The sequence below is a fragment of the Procambarus clarkii genome, chromosome 42, assembly GCF_040958095.1.
Source record: "Procambarus clarkii isolate CNS0578487 chromosome 42, FALCON_Pclarkii_2.0, whole genome shotgun sequence".
Lineage (NCBI taxonomy): Eukaryota > Metazoa > Arthropoda > Malacostraca > Decapoda > Cambaridae > Procambarus > Procambarus clarkii.
The window spans coordinates 3,106,120-3,132,141 of NC_091191.1; the positions used below are offsets into that span (position 1 = coordinate 3,106,120).

Sequence of the window (26,022 nt, forward strand, 5' to 3'; positions counted from 1 at the left end):
CTGGCAAGTTTCATCAAGGAGTCCTTCGTGTTAGCTATATATGCATTCTCTGCTTGAAACTTGTAGTATGTCTTTTATGATGTTAGAATTAGATTTATAATGGCAAGATATTACACTAGTAGTTATCAAGTAAATAAAAACTGGTGAACATGAAATATGAGAGGTGATGATCCGGGCTGGTAGGAGCATTTACTATCACCAAATGCCCCTGTTCACCTAGCAATAAGTATAGCTAAGGGTTTACCTTAGCTATACATACCTATTTTTAATTTATTTTGATTGGTTTTATTTTGAAATTAAATCTGGGTGAGACATAAAATAAAAATATGCTGCACAAATGATGTTAAGTAAGGGTAAGGTTAAAAATTTACAAAAAAATTGTCATTGAATACTTAGGCCTATAATTATGACTATATGGACTATTATGGCCAGTTAAAAAAAGAGGGGAAGCAGGGGGGTCCAAGACCTCTTCCTGTTACACAATTTGGCTGTGTATAACAATAAGTAAGTATCAAGAGAAGGCACCAAGCCGGGAAGGCTCTGTAGCAGCATTGTGTGTAACAATAAGCCTATTTTTTTTAACAGATAATGCACCTGTGAGTAGAACAAATCATGTCAGTTGTAAAAATATTGATCCAGTTATTTAAATAAAAAATATAATGCAACAAATATTTATGGGTTGTTTAAACTATCCTTCCTATTGTATATCCAAAGAAGTAAAAAATTGAAACATACTTCACAATTTAATGATTCAAAAGAAATACAGTATTAATAACATTTTCGTCGTCTTTTAATCTTCTAGTGTGTGGTTTGGTCAGCATTACTAACATTACATATAAATATGAGATCTTAATGATCCATGGTTAACATTTATGATTTGATAAGGATAATACTGGTAATAATAAATATTAGTCCCCATTAGCAAAATCTGGGTACAGCACAAGATTCCTGAGTGCATGAAGTAATTACAGAGCTCAAAGTACCTCATACCATTTGGTCTGAAATTTATTTATTTATTTATTTTTATTTATATATATATATACAAGAAGGTACATTGGGTTTGTGAGAATACATTGGATAGTACAGTATTTACATTCTTGTAAAGCCACTAGTACGCGCAACATTTCGGGCAGGTCCTTAATCTAGCAGATAATTTTAAGTAGGTAATTTCTATCAGAATTGATAAATGATAAAGATACATTGCAAGAGAAAAATGAGATGAGAGAGCTTAGTAAGTATATTAAAGCACATTGTTATATTAAAGCTCTGATTGATTACATTGACAGCTTGATTAGTAATTTAAACAAGATTAATAGACACCATACAGCAGATTGATTGAAATCACTGATAACAGGGCAATCACAACTATAGTGTTGGATATTATGTCCTCTCAAGAAGAACTGAAAATAGATGTTTTTTCACCCAGAGGGTTATGTATAAAACTAATTCTAATATCATAAAAGACATATTTATTACAAGTTTCAAGCAGAGAATGCATATATAGTTAACACGAAGGACTACTCTTGACGAAATTCGCCAGCTAAATAAGTTTGTTTATAATATAATCAATCCTCCGTGTTATGTAGTAGAGAAAAATTGAGTTATATCCAGTTTACGTAAAGCTACGAGTGGTCGACACCGTCCTTAAATCGAGGCAGTGTACTTACGAAGAATTTCCTTCTTAAATGCCTACCTAAATACTAATGTAGCCGCTACGAAGATGCTAAGAAGAAAAACATTCTTAAGTACGTATGTAACTGCTTCGTGAATCTGGCCGCAGATTGTTATATTGAATGCATATTTTACTATAATATACCTAGAAATTATCCTCAAATTATGCTACAGTGTACCTGTGGATAATCCGAAAATTTTACTATGATGTACCTACTAATCTTCGTTAAATTTTCTTACAATGTACCTGTTAATATTTCTCAATTTTATTGTTGTTGTTAAAGGTTTGCTACCTAGAACAAAAAGTTCCAAGCAACACGGGCTATGGTGAGCCCGTAGATAGTTATCAATTTTATTAAGAATTACTACTTAAAATTATCTGTTAGAGTAAGGACCTGCCCGATGCGTGTTAGTGACTTTACACGAATGTAAAAACATCAATGCTATGTACTCTCATAAATCTAATGTACCTTTTTGTATATATATATATAAATAAAAAATAAATTAATAAGTATGAGAGGAGTAGGCTCGTGTCCCGCGGGCCCGCCACACGGGTTCAAACACCAGCTGGCGACGACAACACACACACGTCTCTCCTCACCCTGCCTCACCCTGCCTCGCCTCCTCCAGGTAGGCTGCGTCCCGGCCAGGGCTCTCGTGTGTAGCTTCAGTTAGGATTCAGCTGTATTTTCAGGTGTAGTTTGTTTTTCCTGGAGATGAACTTGAGGAAGATGTGGTGGGGTGGGCGGGGCACTTGTCCTCTCTGCTCCTGGGGGGTTACAAAATACAAAATACAAATATTTATTCAGGTAAAGTACATACATACAAGGTAAGATACAAAAGTTGATGGATCTATAGATAGAGCTAGTACATACAATGCCTAAAGCCACTATTACGCAAAGCGTTTCGGGCAGGAAAAACACTAAGACTAAAACTTAATAGTAATTTAGATTAAAATATAAATTGTGTTGAGAAAAAATATGAAAAAAAAAAATGAAAAAAGGGGGGGGGGAAACATGGCAGAAAAAAAGCAAAAATACAATTTGGTCAACAAAACATCATTGTTTAAAATAGAAGACATGGGTTGACATTTTGGGGGTGAGGTAGGTTACATTGAGTTAATTAGGTGGTACTTAGTTTTCATCTTAAACTGGTTGGGAGAGGTATAGTCTTTAACATAATTGGGAAGGTCATTCCACATTCGAGGTCTCTCGATTTGGTTACTCGACTGTATTAGTGGCTTTAGGCATTGTATGTACTAGCTCTATCTATAAATTCATCAACTTTTGTATCTTACCTTGTATGTATGTACTTTACCTGAATAAAAATTTGTATTTTGTATTTGTATTACTGTACTGTAGTTACTACAGTAACTTGTGACAAGTTTAGTGAGCAGGTGTGCCTACAGGCCCCTGTAGTTCACATAAAATATCAGATATGTAGACCCTGATACGAACCTGCGTCCAAATAAAGCCTGTATTTACCTGTAACCCACTGTAGGCTGGACAAGTCTCCCAGTTTATATTGACTCCACAAGGTTTGTAAATTGTTCTTGAGAGCCCATTGTTGTGATGATGTGCATTGAAATTTGTAACTAGCTCATCAAGACTGTAACTTGCTTAGCTAAATGAATTGTGGGGTTCAGTCCCTAAGCCCATTATGTGGCTTTGTAACCCCTTTCCACCACCACCCACAGGATGGGTATGGGGTACATAATAAATGAACTAAACTAACATTTAATTTTTACACACATTGATGTGTGGTGTCAACATCTGTTAGGCAATGGTAACTACAACTTTCCTAAGCATTTTAACAGGAGAAAGCACTAAGAGTACAGTATAACACTGTTTCCCCTTTGTCAAAGAAACAAAGGCAAACAAAACAAATAACTAACGTTCTCCAGGATGCAGCCCACAACAGTCGACTAATTCCTGGGAGACTATTTACTGTTAACAGGGACGTTATTTGTTAGGAAACATGCTCAACATTACAAGCTGAGCCATTTGGTTGAGAGGCAACTATGCTATAATAATAGTAATAATAACAATAATACATAATTGTTATTCAGGTAAAAGTACATAGACAAAATGAGTTACAGAATGTTATAGAGCTAGTATATACTATGCCTAAAGCCACTAATACTCGGTGTTTCTGGTGGACCTCACAGGAAGGTATGCATGGACATGAAACAGAGCTGTAAAACCAGAGCCCAACCACTTGGTCAAGCACCAAATGCCAACCCAGCAAGAAACCAGGCTAGCTGTTAAAAGAAATTTAATTATAGCCCTCTTCCATGTGAAGTGAATTTGATCAACCAATAATGTTTCACTGTACAGTATATTTGATTTGTCAATTGCTTTTTCATTTTACTTGGTGAAGCATGTGTGAAGCTTGTTTAGGAAAGCAATTGTTCTTTATATTGTATATCCATAAATATAATAATTTATAACTTCATCGATCTTCAATATAATTTGTATTGGGCATATCACCTTGAAGTACAGTACTGCATTGTGTTAATTTTGCTGCAATGTATTATTATTGGTAATTTCTCTATTTGTAATATACTAACAATATGTCTGTGATCTTAATTTTTATTTACTATAAATCTGCCTTTCTTCATTGTCATGTAATTAATATACCTACTTTTGTGAAATTGCTTACACAAGTCATATATATGTTGTTTATTTGTAAGTGTTTACCCTAGTTAATCTTTCACTGTTGCTATTTTACTCCGTTATGTTCTTGTAGCTTTTTAAGCCACCTTTGTATTTTCTTGCTGTTATTAATATTAAACCCACTACTGTATTGTTGCTACAACTGCACCCTCCTTAATGTAGTGGCAGTCAGTGCCAGTTGCCATCATCATCTTTATATTGTCTACCATTTGCTCTATTTCTTGAACCTTCTCACATACGTTAGCTTCTCTTTAGTATTAAGTGTTTACTCCATCATACCTATTAATAGTTTTTATCTTAATTATTCTGAGTTTTGGCCAAAACGCTTTGCGTAGTAGTGGCTTCATTTAATGTGTAACGCCTGTAATCTTCATCTTTTATGTATGCATATTCTTATAAATCAAATTATTATAAAATTTTAATTTTAGGCATTGTCATGGGTTTCTGGCTATCTTCCTATGCAGTGATTTTGTTTAAAATCTAAATGCAAAAATAGTCACAGATCAGAATGTATTGGAAATATTGTATATACAGTGCTATTCTGAACTGTATAATCTGCAGTAATCCTCTTTATCTTCAATATTTGAAAATGTGTTTATAAAAATCCATGCAGTATACTGAATATTAAACTTTTATTCTTTTTAACTTTTAAACTTTTATTCAATTTAAATTGAATATTAAACTGAATATATTTCAATTCTAAGGTATACTAGAGAGCTTAACCATGGAGGACAGCACAACAGCCGAGAGAATGAACAGGTCGGAAGAAGTCCCAGACTCTCCTCTTGCTGTAGACAAGTCGGACGTGGTCCCTGATATATACCGCGTAACCTGGAAGTTGGAGGACCATCTTGCTGAACTGGATAGCATTCTCCAAGGTAATAGCAAAAAAGGGCCTGTATCTGGCCACTTGAGTTTTGTTTATTTGGGATTTAAAAATGCAAATAGTGTACAGTAATAGCTGCGTGTAAGAACCATGGCTTGAAGAGCAAGATAAGTTTACAGTATCTAGAAAATGACACCACACTCAAGTCTATAGATGAAATGCTTAGATGTTAACTAAAATGGAGGTTTTCAGATTTCAGTTTTCAACTGTAGGTTAAAAGTTTATAATTATGCTTTAAGTAATTGAACATATAACTTTAAGCTTTTGAAGTTGTATTTAATAAAGTTTGTGTCAAGAAAAAACAGAGTGCATTTCCACTATGTATATAATGTAGTATATTTGTGATATATATGCTCTTTGATGTGTGCTATTTATCATTATTTAAATAGTTCTATATGTCTAATTGTTTTGATACTTCAATTATATTGAGGAGTGACAGCGGACAGAGTGGAGAAGCGTTTTATCCAGTATGTGGAGGAGAGAATTGAGCCTGCTGGGTGGAGAGCAATATGGAGGCCTTCATCTGAGGTCACTGAGGCCATTTTGAATTTTCAGCAACCTTCTGATATATTTGTGGATGTAAGTAGTGAACCGAATCTGTATTTGATTAAATTATTGTTGAATGCATAGCAAAAACATTTTCATTCTTACGACGCAAACTACTTTTACTTTAATAAAATAATAAACGTGTGGAACAGCTTGCCAAATTATATAATGAGTTTAAACATTTCAAAACAGAATTGACAAGTACTCCTCCAAATCTGCGCCTTACGTTGTGCCACTATAAGCTTCTCTTAAATAAACAGCCTAGTTTGGATTTAATGGGCTGTTGCTATTTCAATTCTTTGTCATCTGTTGTAACTGTACATTATAGTAGTATGTTCATAGTGTTTTATTGCAGCTTACTGAATACTGTATCCCATTTGGTAGTCCATTTCATTTAATGAATCTAAATTCTCTCTGATCACTTTTGTATTGGTATTTTGGTAATCTTTGGCATCTTTGGTAAATGCAAGCAAAGCTAGATCAGTATAAAACTGTCATAGTCTTTACTGATCGTGGAAAAGCTTAGGAAATCTAATCACAGCCCCCTTGTGAAGTTCATTGCTTAAGTTCATTACTATTACCCCTCATTACTGCACTAGATAAAATAAAATTGAGCATTAATCATATGTACAACTGGTTTGGTTCACTCTTAAAATACTTTTGTCACGGTTACCTTTATTACAGGTTGTTAATGTGAGTCGTGAGAAGCTTTTTGCTGATGTAAAAATTTTGAAGGCGGTCAAGAGTGATCTTCCAGATGATGACCTGAAGCTGATAAAAGAGAGAACCAACACTCAAGTAAAATATTTGTAAATTTGTGCCATTTTATTTATGTATTGATACTGTATTGTATTTGCCTAAGGAACTGTAGAACTGGAGCTGTGCCTCCTAGCTATTGGTCCAGTACTTGATGCATCTGTGTCTCCCAGCATGCTAGCCTTCGTAAATTTAGATTGAATGCAAATTCTGTAGGAGATTTCAACAAAGATTTAAATTAAGATGGAACTTGGTTATAAACGCCTTTAAACCCACAGCCTTGTATGGCTCCTAAAGAGCCAGTAAGTTTAATTTGTCTTGCAAGTTTGTAACCTATTTGGGGTCTTTAGCTTGTAAGCTTTCCAGTCTACCCTCTGTGGAACAAGAAAACATAAGAATATAGGAAAATACATTACTATTTTATATACCGTACTGTATATTACATGTACACAATGAAATCACATTAATGTGATGTATCACTGAGAAAATCAGTAGGAGCCATGAGAGGGACTCGAACCTGTGTACTGGGTACTCCCAAAGCCCAGGCCCTAGACCACTACACTATGTCATGGTCAAAAGCATTGCAACCTGAAATTCAACTGAATTGTCTATTGGGGTCCTGAGGCTTCCACTAAAGGCCAATCAGGGGGTTTCACACACTCCCTCCCCCCCATTCACTCAGGCTTTTGTAATGTCTCGACTACATGGATGTAGTATAGATTGTTTAGTACTATATTGATATATTTCCTGTTTACCCGAGGGCCACTAACCTTAGTGGCCTTGACGAGAACAGGAAACCAGCAACTTGTCGAAGGTCCCCCCCCCCCCATTTGCCTTCATGATCCTTTCCAGGTATATTTAGCGCCTTATTAATATTCTGCTTGTTAAACCCTTTCATTTGTGTACCTCGATCATGTTGCCCTTTTCCTTTTGCCTTGTGGATGTAAATTAAACCTTTTTGTTTTTTCTCACTTCACATAGGGTTCTAATTCATAGGATTAACTTTTGTCATCCTTCTCTGTATACATTCAAGTGAATAGTATTGTGTAAAAATAGATGATCTATAATACAGAGAACTTGCACCTTGCCAGATCATAAAACACAGGTGTCAAAATTAGGAGTTTGATGTGCTTGGGTTGTGGGAAGTAAAATTATAAGAGGTAGAAATTACAATATGAATACAGACGAGTCAAAAGACATGGCTGAAGATATGAGAACTAAACCACACACAGCCCAGGGTTAGTGGCAAAATCCTGCTCTTGTTGGAAGGAATTTAAGATGATTAATCTCCCAGCCTAATACCCCTCCCCTTCATCATAGTGGATTAGAGGCTACACAACACAATGGTGGGCAACAGGGTTAACACTTCCTTACACCAACTCGGACATGTTACAAGAAAATTGTTGTAAATGTTTACGTTCCAGATTATTGTGCCTATAATGGAGCTTTATCCACTTGCCGAGCAAGAGAGTGATGTTCTAGATATGCGTACTACTACAGAGGTTGTGGATCAGATAAGGTAAGGAATACTGAATTAACGAATAAAAGATAGAATTAGATGAAATATATTAAGCAATGTACAAATGCCAGAAAGAGGATTTTCATCACATTCGGCTCGTTTGTCATCCGTGACTAGATGGGTTGCCGTTCTGTTCATTCCCTTCCCACTTGTGTACCAAATGTATATATTTAGCTATTCACTATATTATTGCTTGCTTCACTTCTGTTGTAAAATATTTTATTATGTACTACCATATAATAATGCTAATTAATTGCCCAATTCCAGCACTTGACCATGGGGGTCTTAACTAAATATTCAATTTAGTTTTATTTTAATGTAAGAAATTTATAAGTTCTTATGTTGCTTGTTACAGGTTTTTTTACAAGAATATATGGCAGGCTTGGGATCTGGAAGAAGAAACGTGCTGTTATGATTACTATCTTATCAGTGCCCGTCTAAAATTGTAAGTTTGCAGGTATGAGGTATTAAGGCATCCCTCCTTCTCCCCTTTCCACCCATCCCTCCCATTCCCTTCCCTCCAATCTCCCTAACCTCTTTCCTCTCCCTATCTTTTCCTATCATAAAAGTTAATATAACGAAGCGGAGAAAAAATTGCTAAAAAAAAATAACTGTGGGAAAGCACGTCTGCAATTTAATTTTAGAATTAATGAAAATCACAAGGTTGCTATACAGTAGATGCCAATAATTTTTCAAAGGTGACATTTGGGATGATGCTGACTGACCTATGGCACTCCCATATCCCCCTGTGTTTCATGTTAATGAGTACCCCGTGGATTAAGGACCTGCCCGAAACGCTACGCGTACTAGTGGCTGTACAAGAATGTAAGGACTCCTGTATATATAAATAAATAAATGAAAGTTGGACGATGCAAGCCCCAAGCATCTGGTCACATACTTTTGGACAGGGACACAGACAAACATAAACCTTCTATTTTATGTAGATAATCATATAAATTAGAAGTTTGACTGCTTATATGGTTACAGTATTTACATGATCTTTATATTTCAGGCATCAGGACATAGAAACTGGCAGTATTCCTGCTGATGTTGGTTTGGAGCTTAGGAGTCTTGTAAAAAGAGCTAGCATGGTGCAGCAAGAAATAAAAAAAATTGAATCTAGCTGTGAAGGAGAAGGGTTTGATTATGAAGTAGACCAGTTGGATGTTGCTCGTCTTATCCAGCTTCACAAAGATATGGAGCAGCTAAAAGCTCAGTTTGAAATGCAGCGGGACCCAGTTTTTCGGTAAGTAACCCACCATCCAGCTAGTCTGGTAAATTTGAGAGAATAACTCGAATAATCTAACTTTGTGAATTTATTTTGGATGCTACGTCATAGCAATACTGAGGAATCAGTATAACTCCGTTTTCAGCGAGCCACTAAACACACTGAAGATTGATAATCCAAATGAATTTTTCATGGTTGTTACGAACATCACATTATATATCAGATGTCACCCTATCCCCACTGGATTTTAAAGAAGCCATGGACAGTATGCCTATGCATTCAGGACCAGGTCCTGGTTCTTGGAACTCTATAGTCATCAAGAACTGTAAAAAACCATTATCACAGGCCCTTCGCATTCTTTGGAGACAGAGCCTAGATACTGTCGTTATCCCTGACATACTAAAAACAGCAGTTAGTACCACTCCATAAAGGAGGAAATAAGGCACAGGCAAAAAATTATAGACCGATTGCATTATCATCACACATCATAAAGATCTTTAAAAGTGTTAAGAAGTTATCATTCATAAATTATTTTCATACTATGGTAATAGTTAAAAAATAGTGCTTGCATCCATAGTTAAGAATGTGATTTTCTACTTGGTCAAATTGAGTTCCTATACAGGCATACAGTACATCGTTTAGCACAGGATATATATATCTATCCTCCATTCCTCCCTCCCTTCACTTACGCCTTTGGCCTCAACTCTGTAAATGACTTTTCCAAGTAAAATAGTACTGTACTCGAAACATTAAATTTCTGACTTGGTTAATTCATTGGACAGTTATTGTGAAACTTCTCTGGGACTATTGACTAAGTCTTGTTCTAAATTTCTGCTCACAACTGTCTTTCTGGTATTTGGAAAGATATGATTAGTGTCGCTACTACAGCACAGCTATTTGTTTCTTAATTAAACCTGATTTCTTTGGTCTCTTGTAATGGTTTCTTGACAAACTTGTCAACCCAGAGTCCACTGATTAATAGCAGAAGGGAGGTTATATTGTGCAGGTTAAGCAGTTGCTGTTTACATTTGTTCATAAAATTGTTCACTTAATACATCTTAATAATAGTTTGAGGTAATATCTACTGTATATCCAGCTATTAACAGTATCGCAAACTTTGGACCTGATTTTCATCCAATTTTTTTTCTCTTGAATCCAGACTTTGGACATGACTTGCGTCCACTACAAAAATATTTGTATAAAATTCATTTTTTATCCGATTGACCTCGGGATAGTATCAAAATAAGCGCCATTAGAATGCACACAATTTGATACCAAAATGAAAGATATAACATGAAACTTGATGTCCGAGCACTTGAAAGATTCTAAATAGGTTTTTGGTCTAAATATTAAAATATTTGGTAAAATTATATTTATTGTCCTATTATGTTGGGACTAGTTTTAAAATGCGTGCCTTTATGTTGCGAACAATTTGATACCAAAATGAAAGACATAACATGAAAATTGATGTTATCAAACTGAATGAGTATTCACATTAGGTTGCAGTGTACAAATTGGTGCTCGTTCACGGGTAACTTTAGGCTTTTCTGTGGGGAGGCACTCCAGGCTTTTGTACATTATATTCATACACATCTGTAGAGAATTTAATTGTGAACACAATGATACCAAAACGAGCGACGTAGCACGAGAATTAAGGTGAGAAAAATGGAACGAGTATACACATTTTACTGATTTTGTGCGCTCACGGGTAACTTTTGCCGACTTTAGCCTTTGCTGTTGGGAGTCACGCTAGGCTTTTGGATATTATATTCATACACACCTATAGGGAATCTAATTGCGAACACAATGACACCAAAATGAACGACGTAGCACGAGAATTAAGGTGAGAAAGCTGAAACAAGTGTACACATTTAGGTGTCACCACGCGCTCGCCCGCACGTTAGGTCCATGACCTCTAAGTTGACCGCGCGCGTGTCGGGTGAGCGATGGTGTTAATTTTTTTTTTTATCCAGCATCAGATTATTTACACAGAGAAATCACATTATCGTAATATATCAACGAACAAATCCACAGGAGCTGTGATGAGGGTTCGAACCTATGCGCTATGTGCTAGAGCGTGCATCTGGGAACACCCAGCTCATGGGTTGGAACCCTCATCATGGCTATTGTGGATTTGTTAATCAGATTATTTGTTAAATTTGCTATCTGGTCTCTCCCACCATGTTCTCATTGCTACAAGAATTTGCATTGCATCTCATTATGTCATTGTTTGGTAGGGAGTTGTTGACTCACCAGCAACAGGTGCAGCGTTGTGAGATGGTGAGCCTGAACAGTGGGGCCAGCAACACCAAAGTGAAGGTGGTTGCTAATTCAGTCTCTGTTGGAGTGCTGGCTACCCAGATGAGCATGTTGCCTGATCTCATTAAATCTTTGCCACAGGTGAGACTACTGGTTATTGTACTCTGAAAATGTTTTAAAGGTTATTATAAAAGTTATTATTTGCTGTCCAGAAGTAACCTTTCTACTTCCTCTGCCTCCTCTCTCCATCCTTCCCTCCCTCACATTCCTCCTTTCACAACCCCCACCAGTCTTCATCCTGGCACCCCAAACCCTCAAAGATGGACCACAAAATAGTTATTAGTGGCAAAGCTGACAGAAAGTAGTCTCATGGCTATGAATTTTTAATATACAATGCAAAAGAAATTCCAATGCAATGTACATTAAATTGCTCCTTGTTACATTCTCTATAGTTAGGCCTTGTGGTGTCCAATTTACAAAACAAAAAAGATGACAAAAGAGCATTAAAAATTCTTGTAATATTTAATAGATTGAGGCAATAAAGTACTGTAATGATATTGTCTACATACCGGTTGACAATTTCACATCAGAGGAGGTAGGAGAAAAATAACAGTTTACACTCAATCTGTTACTTTTAGGTGCCAGATGATGCAGCCTGTCAGACATTTCCCAGCCTGCAGCTGGCTCTGGACATGGCCGGGAAGGGAGATGTGGTGGTAATATTGCCTGGCAAGCATTCCCTCAGCCACCTGGGGCTGATGAGTGCCGGCGGCACATTCATTGGTGAGCATGATGTCAACTTGTTTCAGGGGATGCTGCAAGACTTTTATTTTGTATGTGGCAAATGCTTATTAGTGTAAAGCCTTGTTTACCCAATTGTTGTTTTACTTTATTTCAGTTGTCCCATTATGTATGGGGGTTAATGTTAGCAGTATTGTCAGTACCTATTTCTTACACTGCATCTTCTAACTATCTGGACCTTTATGCTATAGATTTATTGAAGTTTCTGTATTTAATATAGATTTATTTTTCAGTTTCTTACTGAAACTGTTGAAGTGAAAAATATAGAGAATGGTTAGAATTGAGTATACAAAGTTTGGATTCAATTTGGCTGTAAGAGGAGGTACTGAAGTACAGTACAGTACTCTACTTTAGCCATAGCAATTATAGTTACTTGGTGATTTATGACGTTGAATAATTGTAGGTCTTGGAAGTGGTGTGGTAATTGAAGGGAACAACAGTGCCGGGGATGTCTTGTTGGATACCTCTGGCAACTTTACCTTGCAGAATTTAAACATAAACCCTTCCAGGAAGCAGGTGGGAATTGTGCACCATGAAGGCATCCTTACACTACAGAATGTCACTATTGAAGGTAAGGGCCCCATTAATTGGGCATGTATAATATTGTCAGGCCTTAACACTTGTATTCCTCAATATAGTTAAGAGTTGCTAGTATGAATGAGAGTAGGTAGCTGTGCTAGGGTAAAGGATTTTGTCAACTTGAGTAGTGTCAGTTTTGACGAGCAGAATTGTTACAGGGATAGTGTGAGGGAGTTTGGAAATACTGTGTGATGGAGAGTTTGGGGTTGTTAGATACTCCTTTTTGTGTGTGTGCATGATCACATATGACATGAAGACACTGGCACAGGAGTGCCAGTGCAATTGGGCTACAGCTGAAGGTCCTGGGTTCAATTCCTGCAAGAGGACAGAAGCATTTGGACAGTTATCTTTCTTATGATGTCTCTGTCCTAGCGGTAAATAAATACCGGAGAGTTGGGCAACTGTTGAGTTGCATCCTGGGAAAGGTTGATAGCTGGGCTAGGGAGGCTTTGATAAACCTAACAAGCTCCCTGTTCCTGATTGAGAAATAATATGTAGACCATGTGAGCAAATTGAAGCTGAACGAGGGCTTGAGCACTTCTGTGTACCATACACAGAAGTTCATGTGTAAGGCACATTGTTGTTTACGAAAGGAGCATAGTGTTTGGATTTTTAGATTTGTTTTTCTTGTGTTAATACCTGTAGTTCATTATATTAATCTATAGTATTTACAGCAGCATTTAATTTATAATTGGTGCCATGATGACCAAACCTTCATGAGAAGATGAAGAAACGACGACGTTTTGGTCCGTCCCGGACTATTATCAAATCATGTGATAAATATTTAGGAATAAAGTATATTTAAAGAATAAAGTACCAACTATAGAGCAGATATTTCTGTAATAATTCCCCCTCCCCGCTCAGCTCGTTGTCGCCGTGTGGGGGCTTAGTGGGCGGCTGCCGGAGTGTGATGCTCCTTGGGACAGTCCTCTGTCCTTTTCTAGCCTTGTGCTCCTGCTGCCGTCCTCTCCAATTCTGCTGGGCATCTTTTCCTTTTCCTTCCGTTTCGTTTTTCTCCCCCCTCTTCTCCTATCTGCTTGCCGTTTCCTACCGACCTTTTGCTCGTTCTGGTTCTTCCCTTGGACTTCTTCTATTTTGACGCCCGGGTGCTTGAGGAGGCATACTCATGCACCCGTAGAACTGCAGTACCCGACGTCGAGAGCGAGGGGAACCTTTTATTGTCAATCCCCACTTCGTCACTGAACCCGATCTCGACGGACTGTCGGTTTCTTAAGGTGGCGTTTGTGGGGCGTATACTCGCGACGCACCCCTAGGCGGCCCCGACAAGATCGGCGATAGCTTCTTGTTGGGTGTCCTGCCTCTAATTGTGGCTCCATGGTGGGTGTGGGGGCACATTCGTGAGTGAATTCTTTCTTTCGTCAAGATGATTACCCCTGCTTCGGCTTCTTCTGGTTTACCTTCTCAGGCTCGTGGGGTGGGCGACCAAGCCCCCGAGTCGGTCCGTATTGGAAGACCGGGCTCTGTAGCCTCCGCTGCATTGGGCCCCGACCTTGCTCCTCCTTTGGCCTCTCTGACTCCTTCCTCTGGCTCCCCTCCCTCCTCTGTGGTTGGGTCGAGCCCCAAGCCCCCGGTGGTGACTACCTCGTCCCCTGGCGCGGCTCCTTCTCTAGTTGTAACTACTGCGCCTTTTAACCCCTCTCTCTCTGGGGGTTCTCACCGCCGTCCTCGTCACGGCCGCCCTCGCTCGATTCCTTCCAGTTCTGCTACCTATCAAGCCTTGTTTGGTCCCGCTTCGTGGGCCAAATATTTTGATCTCCTCCCTCTTGATTCTGCGCCTCCTGACGATTTCTCCCTCCATCGACATCTCATTGATTTCGTGGATGCCTCCATTACTTTCAACCCCACTCGTCTCGGTACACGTGTCGTTGCTGCTCCTTCTCAGGATGCTGCTTCCCGCTTGGCTGCCTTATCCTGCCTTGGCGAGACCCCCGTTCGGGTCTCGAAGAACGTTCAGTTGAATGCCAGTGTTGGCACTATTTTGCTCCCGCCCCATGTTGCGACCGGTGTTCGGGACCTACGCGACTGCCACGACGATATTCGACATATCCTCGCTGCCCAGGGCCACTCTATTCTCCAGGTGGACACGTTTACTCGTCCCCCTCGTGGTAGTCGCCGTCAACCCCTCCGGGTTGTGAAGATTACCTTTGATGGTAGGACCCTTCCACCCTCTGTCATTCTTGCTGGTGCCAGGTGCTCTGTCCAGGAGTACATTCCTTCTCCTCGGCTCTGCAACAAGTGCTGGAGGTTTGGGCATGGTGCCCTCCGCTGCTCCGGGACTGTCTCTCTCTGTCCTTTGTGTGGTGGCGAAGGTCACTCTAAGTCGGAGTGCGCTTCTCCCCAGGCTCGTTGCCTCAACTGCGGTGAGGCCCATCCTACCTTCTCCCGTGCGTGTGTCCATTACAAGCTTGAGGCAGCCGTCCTCAACTTGAAGCACCGGGAGCGTTTATCTTTTCCTGAGGCAAGGCGCCAGGTTCGCCGGCTCCCGCCTTATGCTAATATCTCTTATGCTCGCGTGTTGCGCTCTTCCTCTCCTCGTCCTTCCCGCCTTCCTCAGACTCACAACCGTTTCCGGGCCTTGGACCCTGATGCGCCCACTGCCCCCTCCTCTGTCCCTTTGGGTTCTCTCCCGAAGGATCCTCCTCCTGGTCCTCTGTCTGGGGTTCCCCTTCCTTCTACCCGGTCTGTCGTGTCTTCTGTGTCTTCTTCCTCGTCCCCCTCCGATCCTCCTTCCCATCCTCTTCCTCCATCTATCGGCTCTCCCCGCCGCCTGTCGGTGCGGGCGGATGTCCATCGCTCTCCTAACGGCCGTCGTGTGTGCTCTCGTTCGGCTTCTCCTGTTGAGACACTGGAATCCGTTGCCCGGTACGTAGTTGCTGGGACACCGGTCTCTTTAAGTCAGAAGCGTAAGCCTGGCTCCTCTCCTTCCTCTTCCCCGGCGGGTAAGAAGGCTTCGCTTTCTTCCTCAGCTCCTCCTTCTGGCTCTGTTGCTCCTTCCCCTCCCGTTTCAGTGCTTGCGCCCCCTGTTCCTGCTATGGAGGTTTCTTTGGCCCCTGCTTCCCTTTCGGTTGCTGCTCTTGCTGGGGTGCGCTCCTCTCTTTCTACTCCCCCTCTTCCTGCTGCTGTCCTTGACTGCTGTCCTTGACTGCTCCTCTCCGTTGTCTCCTCCTCCTCCTCCTCCTCCTCCTCCTCCTCCTCCGGACCCTGCCCGCCCGCCTCTGATCTGTTCTCCCGTTTCCTTCCCTCCGTCTTTGCTCAGTTTACCCATGCCCCCTAACCCTGACTTTGCTGACCCTGATCCCGACCCTGATATTCTTTAACGTGCTCTGTTGGTCTTTTGCCTTTGTTTCTTCCTTGTTCTCTGTTTTTGTCCTTTCTCTTCTCGTCGTTGTCCATTCTTCAATGGAACGTTCGAGGTTATTACGCCAATTTCCTCGAACTCCAACTTCTGGTTTCGCGGTTTTCGCCCCTTTGTGTCTGTCTCCAGGAGCCAATGCTTGGTGCTCGTCCTGGTCGTTTTCGTGGCTATTCCTTTCTCTCCCCCCCCCCAGCCATTGCTGGGGCTTCTAATTCTTCTGCTCTCTTGATTCGGGCTGATGTTCCCTTTGTTCCTTTACTTTTTCCTTCGCCTCTCCATTGTTCTGCTGCTCGTATCTTTGTGGGGAAATGGTACACAGTTTGTTCCATTTATCTCCCCCCGAGTGTCCCGCTCTCTCTTCCTGATTTGAAACACCTCCTAGACTCCTTGCCGGAGCCTGTGCTCCTGCTGGGTGACTTCAATTGTCGTCATTCTCTTTGGGGTGACGTTGTGACGAATACCCGGGGTCGCCTCCTTGAGCCGTTTCTCCTCTCTTCTTCCCTGTCTCTTCTGAATTCTGGTGAGCCCACTCATTTGGACTCTCGAACTCGCACCCTTTCTTGTCTTGATCTTTCTCTCTGCTCTTCTTCTCTTTACTTATATTTCACGTGGCAGGTTCTTGATGACCTCCATGGAAGTGATCATTTCCCCATCCTTGTTCCCTTTTTCTCTTTTCGCCCTTCCCTCTCTTTCCCTAGGTGGCAGTTTGCTAAGGCGGACTGGACCCTATTTTCCCTCAGTGCTACTCTCTCTGACCTCTCCCTTCTGCCCCTCTCTCGCGCTCTCCTCCTTTTTCATGACACTGTCTTCGACGCTGCCCTCCGCTCTATTCCTCGCTCTTCCTCTCGGGGTCCACGGAAGTGCGTTCCCTGGTGGAATGCGGACTGTGCTCGGGCTGTCCGCTGTAAGCGTGCAGCCTGGAAGAAGCACCGCCGTAGGCAGACGACCGATTCTTTTCTTTTCTTTCGGAAAGCGAGTGCGGTGGCCCGTAGGGCCATCCGTACGGCTAAACGTGAATGTTGGGCGTCTTATGTCTCGACAATTACGTCCGAAACCCCTCTGGCCCAGATCTGGAAGCGTATCCGCAAGATAGCGGGTAAGTTCGTTCCCGATGTTTCACCGGTCCTTCACCTCCATGATACTCTTGTGGCGGACCCGTTGCAGGTCGCTTCCGAACTGGGTTCCCACTTTTCTTCTGTTAGCTCTGGTCTTCATCTTCCCCAATCTTTCCTTCTTCGTAAACCTGTCCTTGAGTCTCGTCCTTTAGATTTCTGCACTCATCTTCAGCTTCCCTATAATGATCCCTTCTCTCTCTCTGAACTTCGTTCTGCCCTGGCCCTCTGCGGTTCTACGGCGGCGGGCTCCGATGGTATTCATTATGAGATGCTTCGCCATCTCCCTCCGAGCACGTCTCAGTATTTACTGAGTCTGTATAATCGGATCTGGGAGTCGTCGTCAGTCCCTGAGGACTGGCTCGATGCCGTTGTCCTCCCTGTTCGCAAACCGGGGTCTCTGGGTACTTCCCCTAAGGACTTTCGCCCTATTGCTCTCACAAGTTGTGTCTGCAAACTCTTTGAACGTATGGTTAACGTTCGTCTGATGTGGTTCCTGGAACACCATCACCTCTCCCCTTCTCAATTTGGTTTCCGCAAGTGCCGCAGCTCGACAGATGTCCTGGTGAACTTGGAGGTCTATGTTCGTACTGCTTTTGCTGCGAAGACCTCCGTTGTTGCCGTCCTTTTTGACCTAGAAAAGGCTTACGACACCACTTGGCGTTATCATATCCTATCTCAACTTCATTCTTTTGGCCTTCGTGGTCATCTCCCTCTCTTTCTCCGCAGCTTCCTCTCTCGTCGTTCCTTTCGGGTGCGCCTTGGTACCGCTCTCTCTCCCTCTTTTCAGCAATACGAAGGTGTGCCCCAGGGTAGTGTTCTGAGCACTACTCTTTTTCTGGTTGCCCTCAATGGTCTTCTTTCCTCTCTTCCTTCTGGTGTCTTCTCCGCTCTCTATGTCGATGATCTTACCCTTTGTTGTCAGGGTGATGATTCGCCTCTCCTTCAACGCCGGCTTCAACTTGCAATTGATGCCGTGTCGTCTTGGGCCACAGGTCATGGCTTCAAGTTCTCTACTTCTAAGACTTGTGCCATGACTTTTACGCGGAAACGGGTTGTTCTTCGTCCCTCTTTGTCACTTTATGGTCATCCCCTTGAATACAAAGATTCCGCGAAGCTTTTGGGGTTATTCCTTGACACTCGTTTGTCTTGGTCTCCCCATATCTCTTACCTCCGTGTTGAGTGCTCTAAGGCCCTTACCCTCCTTCGGGTCTTGTCCCATACTTCTTGGGGGGCAGATAGGCGCACTCTCCTTGCTTTACATTCCTCTCTCGTCCTGTCTAAGCTCGATTATGGTTGCCCTGCTTACTCGTCTGCTTCTCCTTCTACTCTTCGCCGTCTTGATGCTTTGCACCATACTGGGTTGCGCCTCAGTTCTGGTGCCTTTCGTTCGACTCCCGTCCTTAGCTTGTATGTTGACACTGGCTTCCTGTCTCTCCAGGACCGCCGTGATCGCTACTGTCTTCGCTATCTTGCGCGGTCCTTGCAACATCCTTCCTCTCGCCTCTGTCGTGCTTTAACTTTTACCCCTCCTGCGGTTCCTGTTCCTCTTCACCACCTCCCTCTTTCTGTCCGGTTATCTCGCCTACAGGATTCTCTTTCCGTTCGTATTTCTGGTGTTTCTCCTCGTGTTGTTCCTTCTTTGCCCCCGTGGAGGGTCCCTCTTCCGCGGTTTTGTACATCCTTGACTCGTATCACTAAAGCTTTTACCCCTCCTACGGTTCTAAAACGCCTTTTCCTCGAGCACTTTTCTTCTCACTCCCGCTCCGTTTCTGTCTTCACCGATGGGTCTAAGTCAGCGGATGGTGTTGGCTACTCTGTTGTTTTTCCTGATCGCACTTATATGTGTCGCTTGCCTCCGGAGACTAGCATCTTTACAGCGGAACTTTATGCTATTCTCTATGCTCTTCGTCTCCTGCTTTCTCGTTGTCAGTCTTCCTTTGTGGTTGTTGTTGACTCTCGTAGTGCCCTCATGGCTCTCGGGTGCTTTAATCCAGTTCATCCAGTAGTTGTCGAGATCCAGCATTGGCTGTTTCTCGTTCACAGTAAATTTAAGTCGGTTGAGTTTTGTTGGGTTCCCAGCCATATTGGCGTGTCTTTAAATGAGCGTGCGGATGCTGCCGCTAAGGAAGCTGTCCGCTCTTGTCCCATCTCTTGTAAAGGCATTCCGTATTCCGACTTTTACCCGGTTATCCATTCCTCAGTCCTTACCCGTTGGCAGGCTTCTTGGTTGTCTGTTACTGGTAACAAGCTACGTACTCTTAAATGTTGTGTTTCCTCGTGGCCGTCCTCCTTCCACCGTAACCGGCGGTGGGAAACAGCTCTGGCGAGGTTGCGTATTGGCCATACTCGCTTAACCCATGGTCACTTGATGGAGCGCCGCCCTGCTCCTTATTGTCCTAGTTGCATTGTCCCTCTTACGGTCGTGCATGTCCTTCTTGAATGTCCTGACTTCCAGGACGAGCGTGTGTCTTGCTTTCCGACCGCCCCTCGTGGTCACCTGTCCCTCGATAGAATTCTTGGTGACTCGGATCCTTTTGATATCGTTCGCCTTATGCGTTTTTGTTCTCGTATTGGCATCCTTGGTGATATTTAGCGCCCTCTGATTATTTTGCGTATTTGATGGTGCTACATAGCCTTCCCGGTTTGGTGCCTTCTTTTGATAATTACATACTTCTGTAATAATTCTTTGAAAGACGTATTGTGTATAACTTAACACTTTGGACTCATTATCATAAAACTGAGATATGAATTGTAAAAATTTAGGGTACTGTGTTGTATTTAGTAGTTTGGACAAGTTATTGATGTTGAACTGGCAAGACATGTTCATATTCACTTGTAAATTTCAAAATGTTTCAGCTTTGTCCTCTGGTGTATTGTATCATGTTATTACCTTGTGTGTGTGTGTGTATTTTCAATATTTCCTACAGGTGGTGTTGGTGGAGTTGTTGGACTGGGAAAAACGGAATCACACGTGAGTCGTGTGACTGTCCGAGGATGTAGTGCCATTGGAATGGATTTTCGAGAGGGTGCTAATGTTATCATATCGGCTTCTGCTGTTACTGATTGTAGCATTGGCATTCAAATAGAGGAAGAGGCAAAGGTAATAAATAGTTGTGTAATTTTGGTCTTAATTTTTAATTTAAAGTTCATGTCATGTCAGTACTTCAAGCCTAGAACATGCTTAGGGGTTGTAATAGTATAGAAGCCATTCACTTAGTCATTTGTTCATTCCTTGTAATTCCCCAGTCAATTTGTTTCAGGTTTCATTGTCATCTAGTCAAATTAAGGACAACAAAGAGTATGGCATATTAGTTGTGTGGTCTGATGGTTCCGATATTGCCAAGTTAAAGGATATTCCTGAAGAAGCTCTTCTTGAATGGTATGTCTAATGTAAAATGTTTTCTGCAGAACAAAAATACTTCTTTAGGAGAATAAAGATTGTAAATAAAAAATAAATTTTTGCCGGGTTGTTGCTATGACATAATCTATATATTGTATGCCTCCTTCCTATTTCTTCCATTATTTTGTCATAAAAGATGCAGCATATATGTGTACATAGAGTATTGTACTGTACAGTGACAGTTTTAAGAAGAGCACTGTACTCCTGGTCTTAGAAAGCAGAGGGCAGCCTCTCTGGACAACAACTGGAGTGGTGGTGCTTGTTGATTTTTTATGCATGTAGAGTGAATATAATGAATTGATGGAGAATGTTTATATTTCTCAAGTCTACATTATTTTGTCACTAGTCGGTAGTATTAATCTCTCTCTTTCCATGCTGATACTTTCTCACTCAGTGAGTGGGAACCAGGTACTGATTACATTCAAACATATAAGGTGTCATGACAATTGGAAAAAAGCAGTCGGCTTGTCACCGAATATGAATTAAAAAATCAGTTTGCTAATGCCGCTGGAATGGCTTGGGATGATTTTGTAAAAATTGTAGCACCTCGTTTATAAATGAGGAAAATATTAAGTAAATGGTAGAATTTTCTGCAATTAAAAGCAGTTAATAAAATTTCCCAGAACTAACAAATAATTCCTTTGCATTTTTCTTATTTTGACAGCCTGTTAGACGAGTATGTGAGAAACGTTGTTAGTGATAACAAAACAGATGTTTCTGTGGTGACTTCCGAGAGCTTCTGTGTGAAGTTGCCCGACAGTGCTCCCGAGTCTGGCAATCAAAGGTCTGGTAGTCCTAGTGATTCAATGGACTCGGGCTGTGATTTTATTGAAAGTATCAAACTTGAATAAGATTTGTCAAACTGTCTTCCAAGGACATGTTTACTATTTCAAAAGTATGTTATATATATAATATTAGTGAAGATTTTATATAATTTGTGTTGTATGTGTGACATACTCTTTATTCAATTTAATTACGTGTATTGTATAAACGTAGTTATCTTTGCTATTATGGAAGTAATATAAACTTTGTTTTGAGATTAAATGTAGGCTTCAGAGTACACATAAATTATTAGTAAAATATTGTGGTTGTAAGTCTGATATTTTGTTGCAAGTCTTGTGCCTTGAATTGAAATATGAAAAAGAAAGAACGTTAGGATGCGCTATATTTTCGGTCTAGATCCATGTCTGTGTGTGTGTGTGTGTGTGTGTGTGTGTGTGTGTGTGTCATATTGGCATTTTAAGTGATATTTAGCAGCTAATGAATGTCCAACAACACTGATGGTGCTACAGTCTTCCCGGCTTGCTGCCTTCTTTTGATAATTACTTACTTACTTACTTGCTGCCTGCTTTTGGTAATTACTTACTAATCGAAGTACTGGTAGTTGGCATTAGTGTAGGCAAGGTAATAAAAATGTAATATTATACATCCTATATTTTTACAAAATTATAATAAACAGGTGAGGAACATACAATATAGCAATAACCTTAGAAGCAACTGTAACAGCATTTAATGTGTTTTTATAGTAAAGTGTGTAATGACTCACTGGCACTTTTACTTCAAAATTTACTTCCCCCCCCCCCCCCCCCTCTCTTACTCCATGTTCAGTTGGCAACACCTGACAATTTCCTTTCTACCGACCTGAAATGCTTTTTTCTTGAACTGTCACCAACATTTTCACTTGACTGCTCCTTTTATGGATGGTTTCTAACCTACCGATTGTGTTGGCCTCATTATATTTCCTGATATAACTTGTTTTCAATCTTTGAGACAGGTATTTTTATTCCAGAAGTTTATTCGATTTTTATATGCTCTAGTCGGTTTTTAGTCAACTCTCAGGAGTGCGTGCCCAAACACTTGGGCTGGGTGGTCTCGCTTCATGCAGGTCGGTGTTCAATCTCCGACCATTCATAAGTGTTTGGTCACCATTCCTTTCCCCCGTCCCATCCCAAATCCACATCCTGACCCCCCCCCCCCCCCACCTTCCCAGTGCTATATAGTCATAATGACTTGGCACTTTCGCCTGATAGTTCCCTTCCCTTCTCAAGAGTGCATCAGATGTGACTTATCCCCGGGGCCTTCCTCCTATAGCAGTAATAGGAAGTGAGGAAACCTTGACTTGGTTACGTATTGGGAACTTAATGGCATGGAAATTTGACCACTACTGTCCTAATTTCATTGTTTCTCGAGTTGCCTGTCTTATGGCTGAATGTCCAGATTTTCAGGACCACAAATTTTGCTTGTCCCAATAAAATACAGTACGTCACATACCTGTGGATAAAACCCTCTGTAAATCTAGGTTACTTTGATATACTGTAGGTCAATTTATGACTTCCTGCCCAAGTATGGGTATCCAGTGATGGCTAGGAACTGTCCAGTCATCTATGATGTGCATAGTGCTATATAGCCATGCTGTTGTGCTTTTTGACAATGGCCTACTATATTTTGTATTAATACTGTAGTATATTTGTGAATGTATAAGCACACAAGCTAGTACTCTGTTCCACAATTGAGAAGCAAGTGTAGTACTGTGCTCTCTGACGTTGCATGAGATATCAGTTTGGGTATGAACCTGCTGTCACCTATATTTGTTATTTTATTATGTAGAGAGGGTATTATTGTTCCTGTTAAGCCTGTGTAAACTTATATTTATTAATGTTTACAAAATGTTTATATACTGTTTTTAATACATTTGACTATAGTACCTGTATTGGCAATTTTTAACTATCAAGAATGTTTCAAGTGAAACCAATTTGTGTACTGTATTCATCATCTCATTATTTTATTTTGAACTGGTATTGTGTGTATGTAAACCAGGGCCAGGAGTTGAGAAGCAGTTATGCTTCTACTTGCGTACCTTTCCCGGCTTGGTGCCTTCTTTGATAATTACTTACAAACCTGTGCATCTTTTCTTAATCTTTTTTGGCTTTGTTTATACTGTATTAATTAAACAGTTTGGGCTTCAATGCAGGCACTGAGTCACAATAACGTGGCTAAAGTATGTTGACCAGACCACACACTAGAAGGTGAAGGGACAACAACGTTTCGATCCATCTCGGTCTGTCCTGGACCATTCTCAAGTCGATCAAGTCGAATACTTGAGCTTCAGTGCATTAGGAGGCTTTTTATAACAACAACCTTTGATTGGGATGTTACGATGCTCTGTTTAAACTGTTTAATAAGTGTAAACAAAGCCGCCAAAATCAAAAGATGGAAAAAAGATCACCAGCAGGGTAGTTACAGGATAAGAGCTGTGTGTGTGGGTGGCATCCCATCTTCTCAGTACTTTTGTCATATGATGCTCTGAAACTACTGACAGTTTTGGCCTCCACCACCCCCTTCTCATTTAACTTATCCCAACCATCTGTCACTCTGCAAAAAGGAGAACTTTCTAATGTGTTTTTGGCAGCTTTGTTTCTTTAGCTGTAGTCTATGATCTCTTGTACAGGTTAGTAAGTACTTGCATAACTGCTTGATGGATCTGGCTCCTGGTGTATATTGTATGAATGGATATAAATTTTTAAGAATTTGAATTTTCCTTATCCTTTCAATTACTGTCTTAATTAATTTTTAGCCTTATTTGTATTACTATTTCTGTTCTAAACTAGTGTACCAATTTCATTTCAGTTACACATTCGGAAAATTTTTTAGGATTATTCAACATTATAACAGATTGTTATTCCTGTGCCATTTAAATCATTAAACTTGTTTTAACATGTTTTATTTGTGCAAAAGTGATGAGCATATTGTAATGATTTTAATAGAGTATTGTAATAGAACAGCTGAATGTTATTGCCGGAAATGTTCCCAATAGCCAGTTCGTAATGTGTTGGTTAAAATCCTTTAATATTTACTGAATATTATATTTAGTTTATGGAAAGTGGTCCTGAATCAACTGGGGTCTAACTTGAGGTATATTGAAATATTTTTAATACTGTACCAGTTTGTATCCTTTATTGTTATAATGATTGGTTTGTCAACAAACCCATCTTGGACCTACGTCCTCATTTCTGGATGAACATAAAATGAAAGATTGTCTGAAAAATAATGTAAGTAAGCAAAGGAATGTACTAAATTGCATTTATTGATTACTTGAGTACAAATGTGATTGATAGAGGATACAGTAGAAGAGGTGAGAATACATTGGTAATGACTGCACTGATGCAGCTAGTGAAGTTAATGTAAGACGGAGTTTTTGTTTGCCCCCATCCTGAGTCAAGGTGGTGAATCACTGTTGTATAGAAATTATAGCTAACTGAAGCACTACAGTTGAGGCTCTGGTTAGGCTGCATACAGCTTGAAGTTTTAAGGTAGCTGGCTGGGAATAGCAAGGCTGTGTGGAATGTATTGTGGATAAGTGCCCTTCTCTTTTTTTTTTTTTTTTATTTACTTGCCCCACCTTTTCCCCCTCACTGTCTGGCTCGTTGTCGCCGTGAGGGGGCTTGGTGGGCAGCTGCCAGAGTGTGATGCTCCACAGGTCAGTCCTCTGTCCTTTTGCAGCCTTATACTCCTGCTGCTGCCTTTACCAATTATGCCAGACCCCTTTTCCTTTTCCTCGTGTTTCATTTTTCCCCCCCTCTTCTATCAAATTGTCATTTCCTGCTGACCTTTTGCCTGTTTTTATTATTGTTTTTACGCCCGAGTATTTGAGGAGGCATACTCTTGCACCCGTAGAACTGTAGTACCCAACGTCTCGAGCAAGGGGACCTTTTTATTGTCAATCCTCCTTTCGTCACTGAACCCGCTCTCGACGGACTCACCGTTCTTAAGGTGGCGTTTGTGGGGCGTATACTCACGACGCACCCCTGGGGGGCCCCGGCAAGATCGGCGATAGCTTCTTGTTGGGTGTCCTGCCTCTATTTGTGGCTCCATGGTCGGTGTGGGGGCACATTCGTGAATAAAAGTTTTCCCTCATTTTCATGGCTGATAATGTTTCCCTTGTACTTTCTCAGGCTCGTGGGGTGGGCGGCCAAGCCCCCGAGTCGGACTGTGTTGGAAGACCAGGCCCTGTAGCCCCTGCTGCATTGGGCCCCGACGACCTGACTATTCCCATCAGCTCCCCCTCCCTCCCTCTGCGGTAGGGTCGAGGAGTCCCCCAGCCCCCAGTGGTGACCACCTCGTCCCCTGGCACGGCTTCGTCTCTCATAGTGACTACTGCGCCTTTTACCCCCATGAACTTCGGGGGTTCTCAATGCCGTTCCCGCCATGGCC

General features: G+C 41.2%; 1 protein-coding gene across 2 annotated transcripts; it reads left to right on the top strand.

Annotated features, from left to right (window-relative positions):
- The first annotated feature begins 2,178 nt into the window (after window positions 1–2,178).
- Window positions 2,179–24,590, top strand: LOC138373576 (SHC SH2 domain-binding protein 1-like). 2 transcript variants are annotated; one of them, XM_069339821.1, is made up of 13 exons: window positions 2,179–2,301; window positions 5,051–5,224; window positions 5,663–5,811; window positions 6,463–6,576; window positions 7,959–8,053; window positions 8,409–8,498; window positions 9,066–9,299; window positions 11,519–11,681; window positions 12,179–12,323; window positions 12,745–12,912; window positions 20,339–20,511; window positions 20,672–20,790; window positions 21,476–24,590. In XM_069339821.1, exons 2-13 carry the CDS (start codon window positions 5,071–5,073, stop codon window positions 21,660–21,662), a joined length of 1,791 nt encoding a protein of 596 aa, XP_069195922.1. In that variant the 5' UTR covers window positions 2,179–2,301; window positions 5,051–5,070; the 3' UTR covers window positions 21,663–24,590. The 2 variants fall into 2 exon arrangements, with proteins under 2 accessions (XP_069195922.1, XP_069195921.1); XM_069339820.1 differs by lacking the exon at window positions 2,179–2,301 and adding an exon at window positions 2,971–4,001.
- Window positions 24,591–26,022: the final 1,432 nt, after the last annotated feature.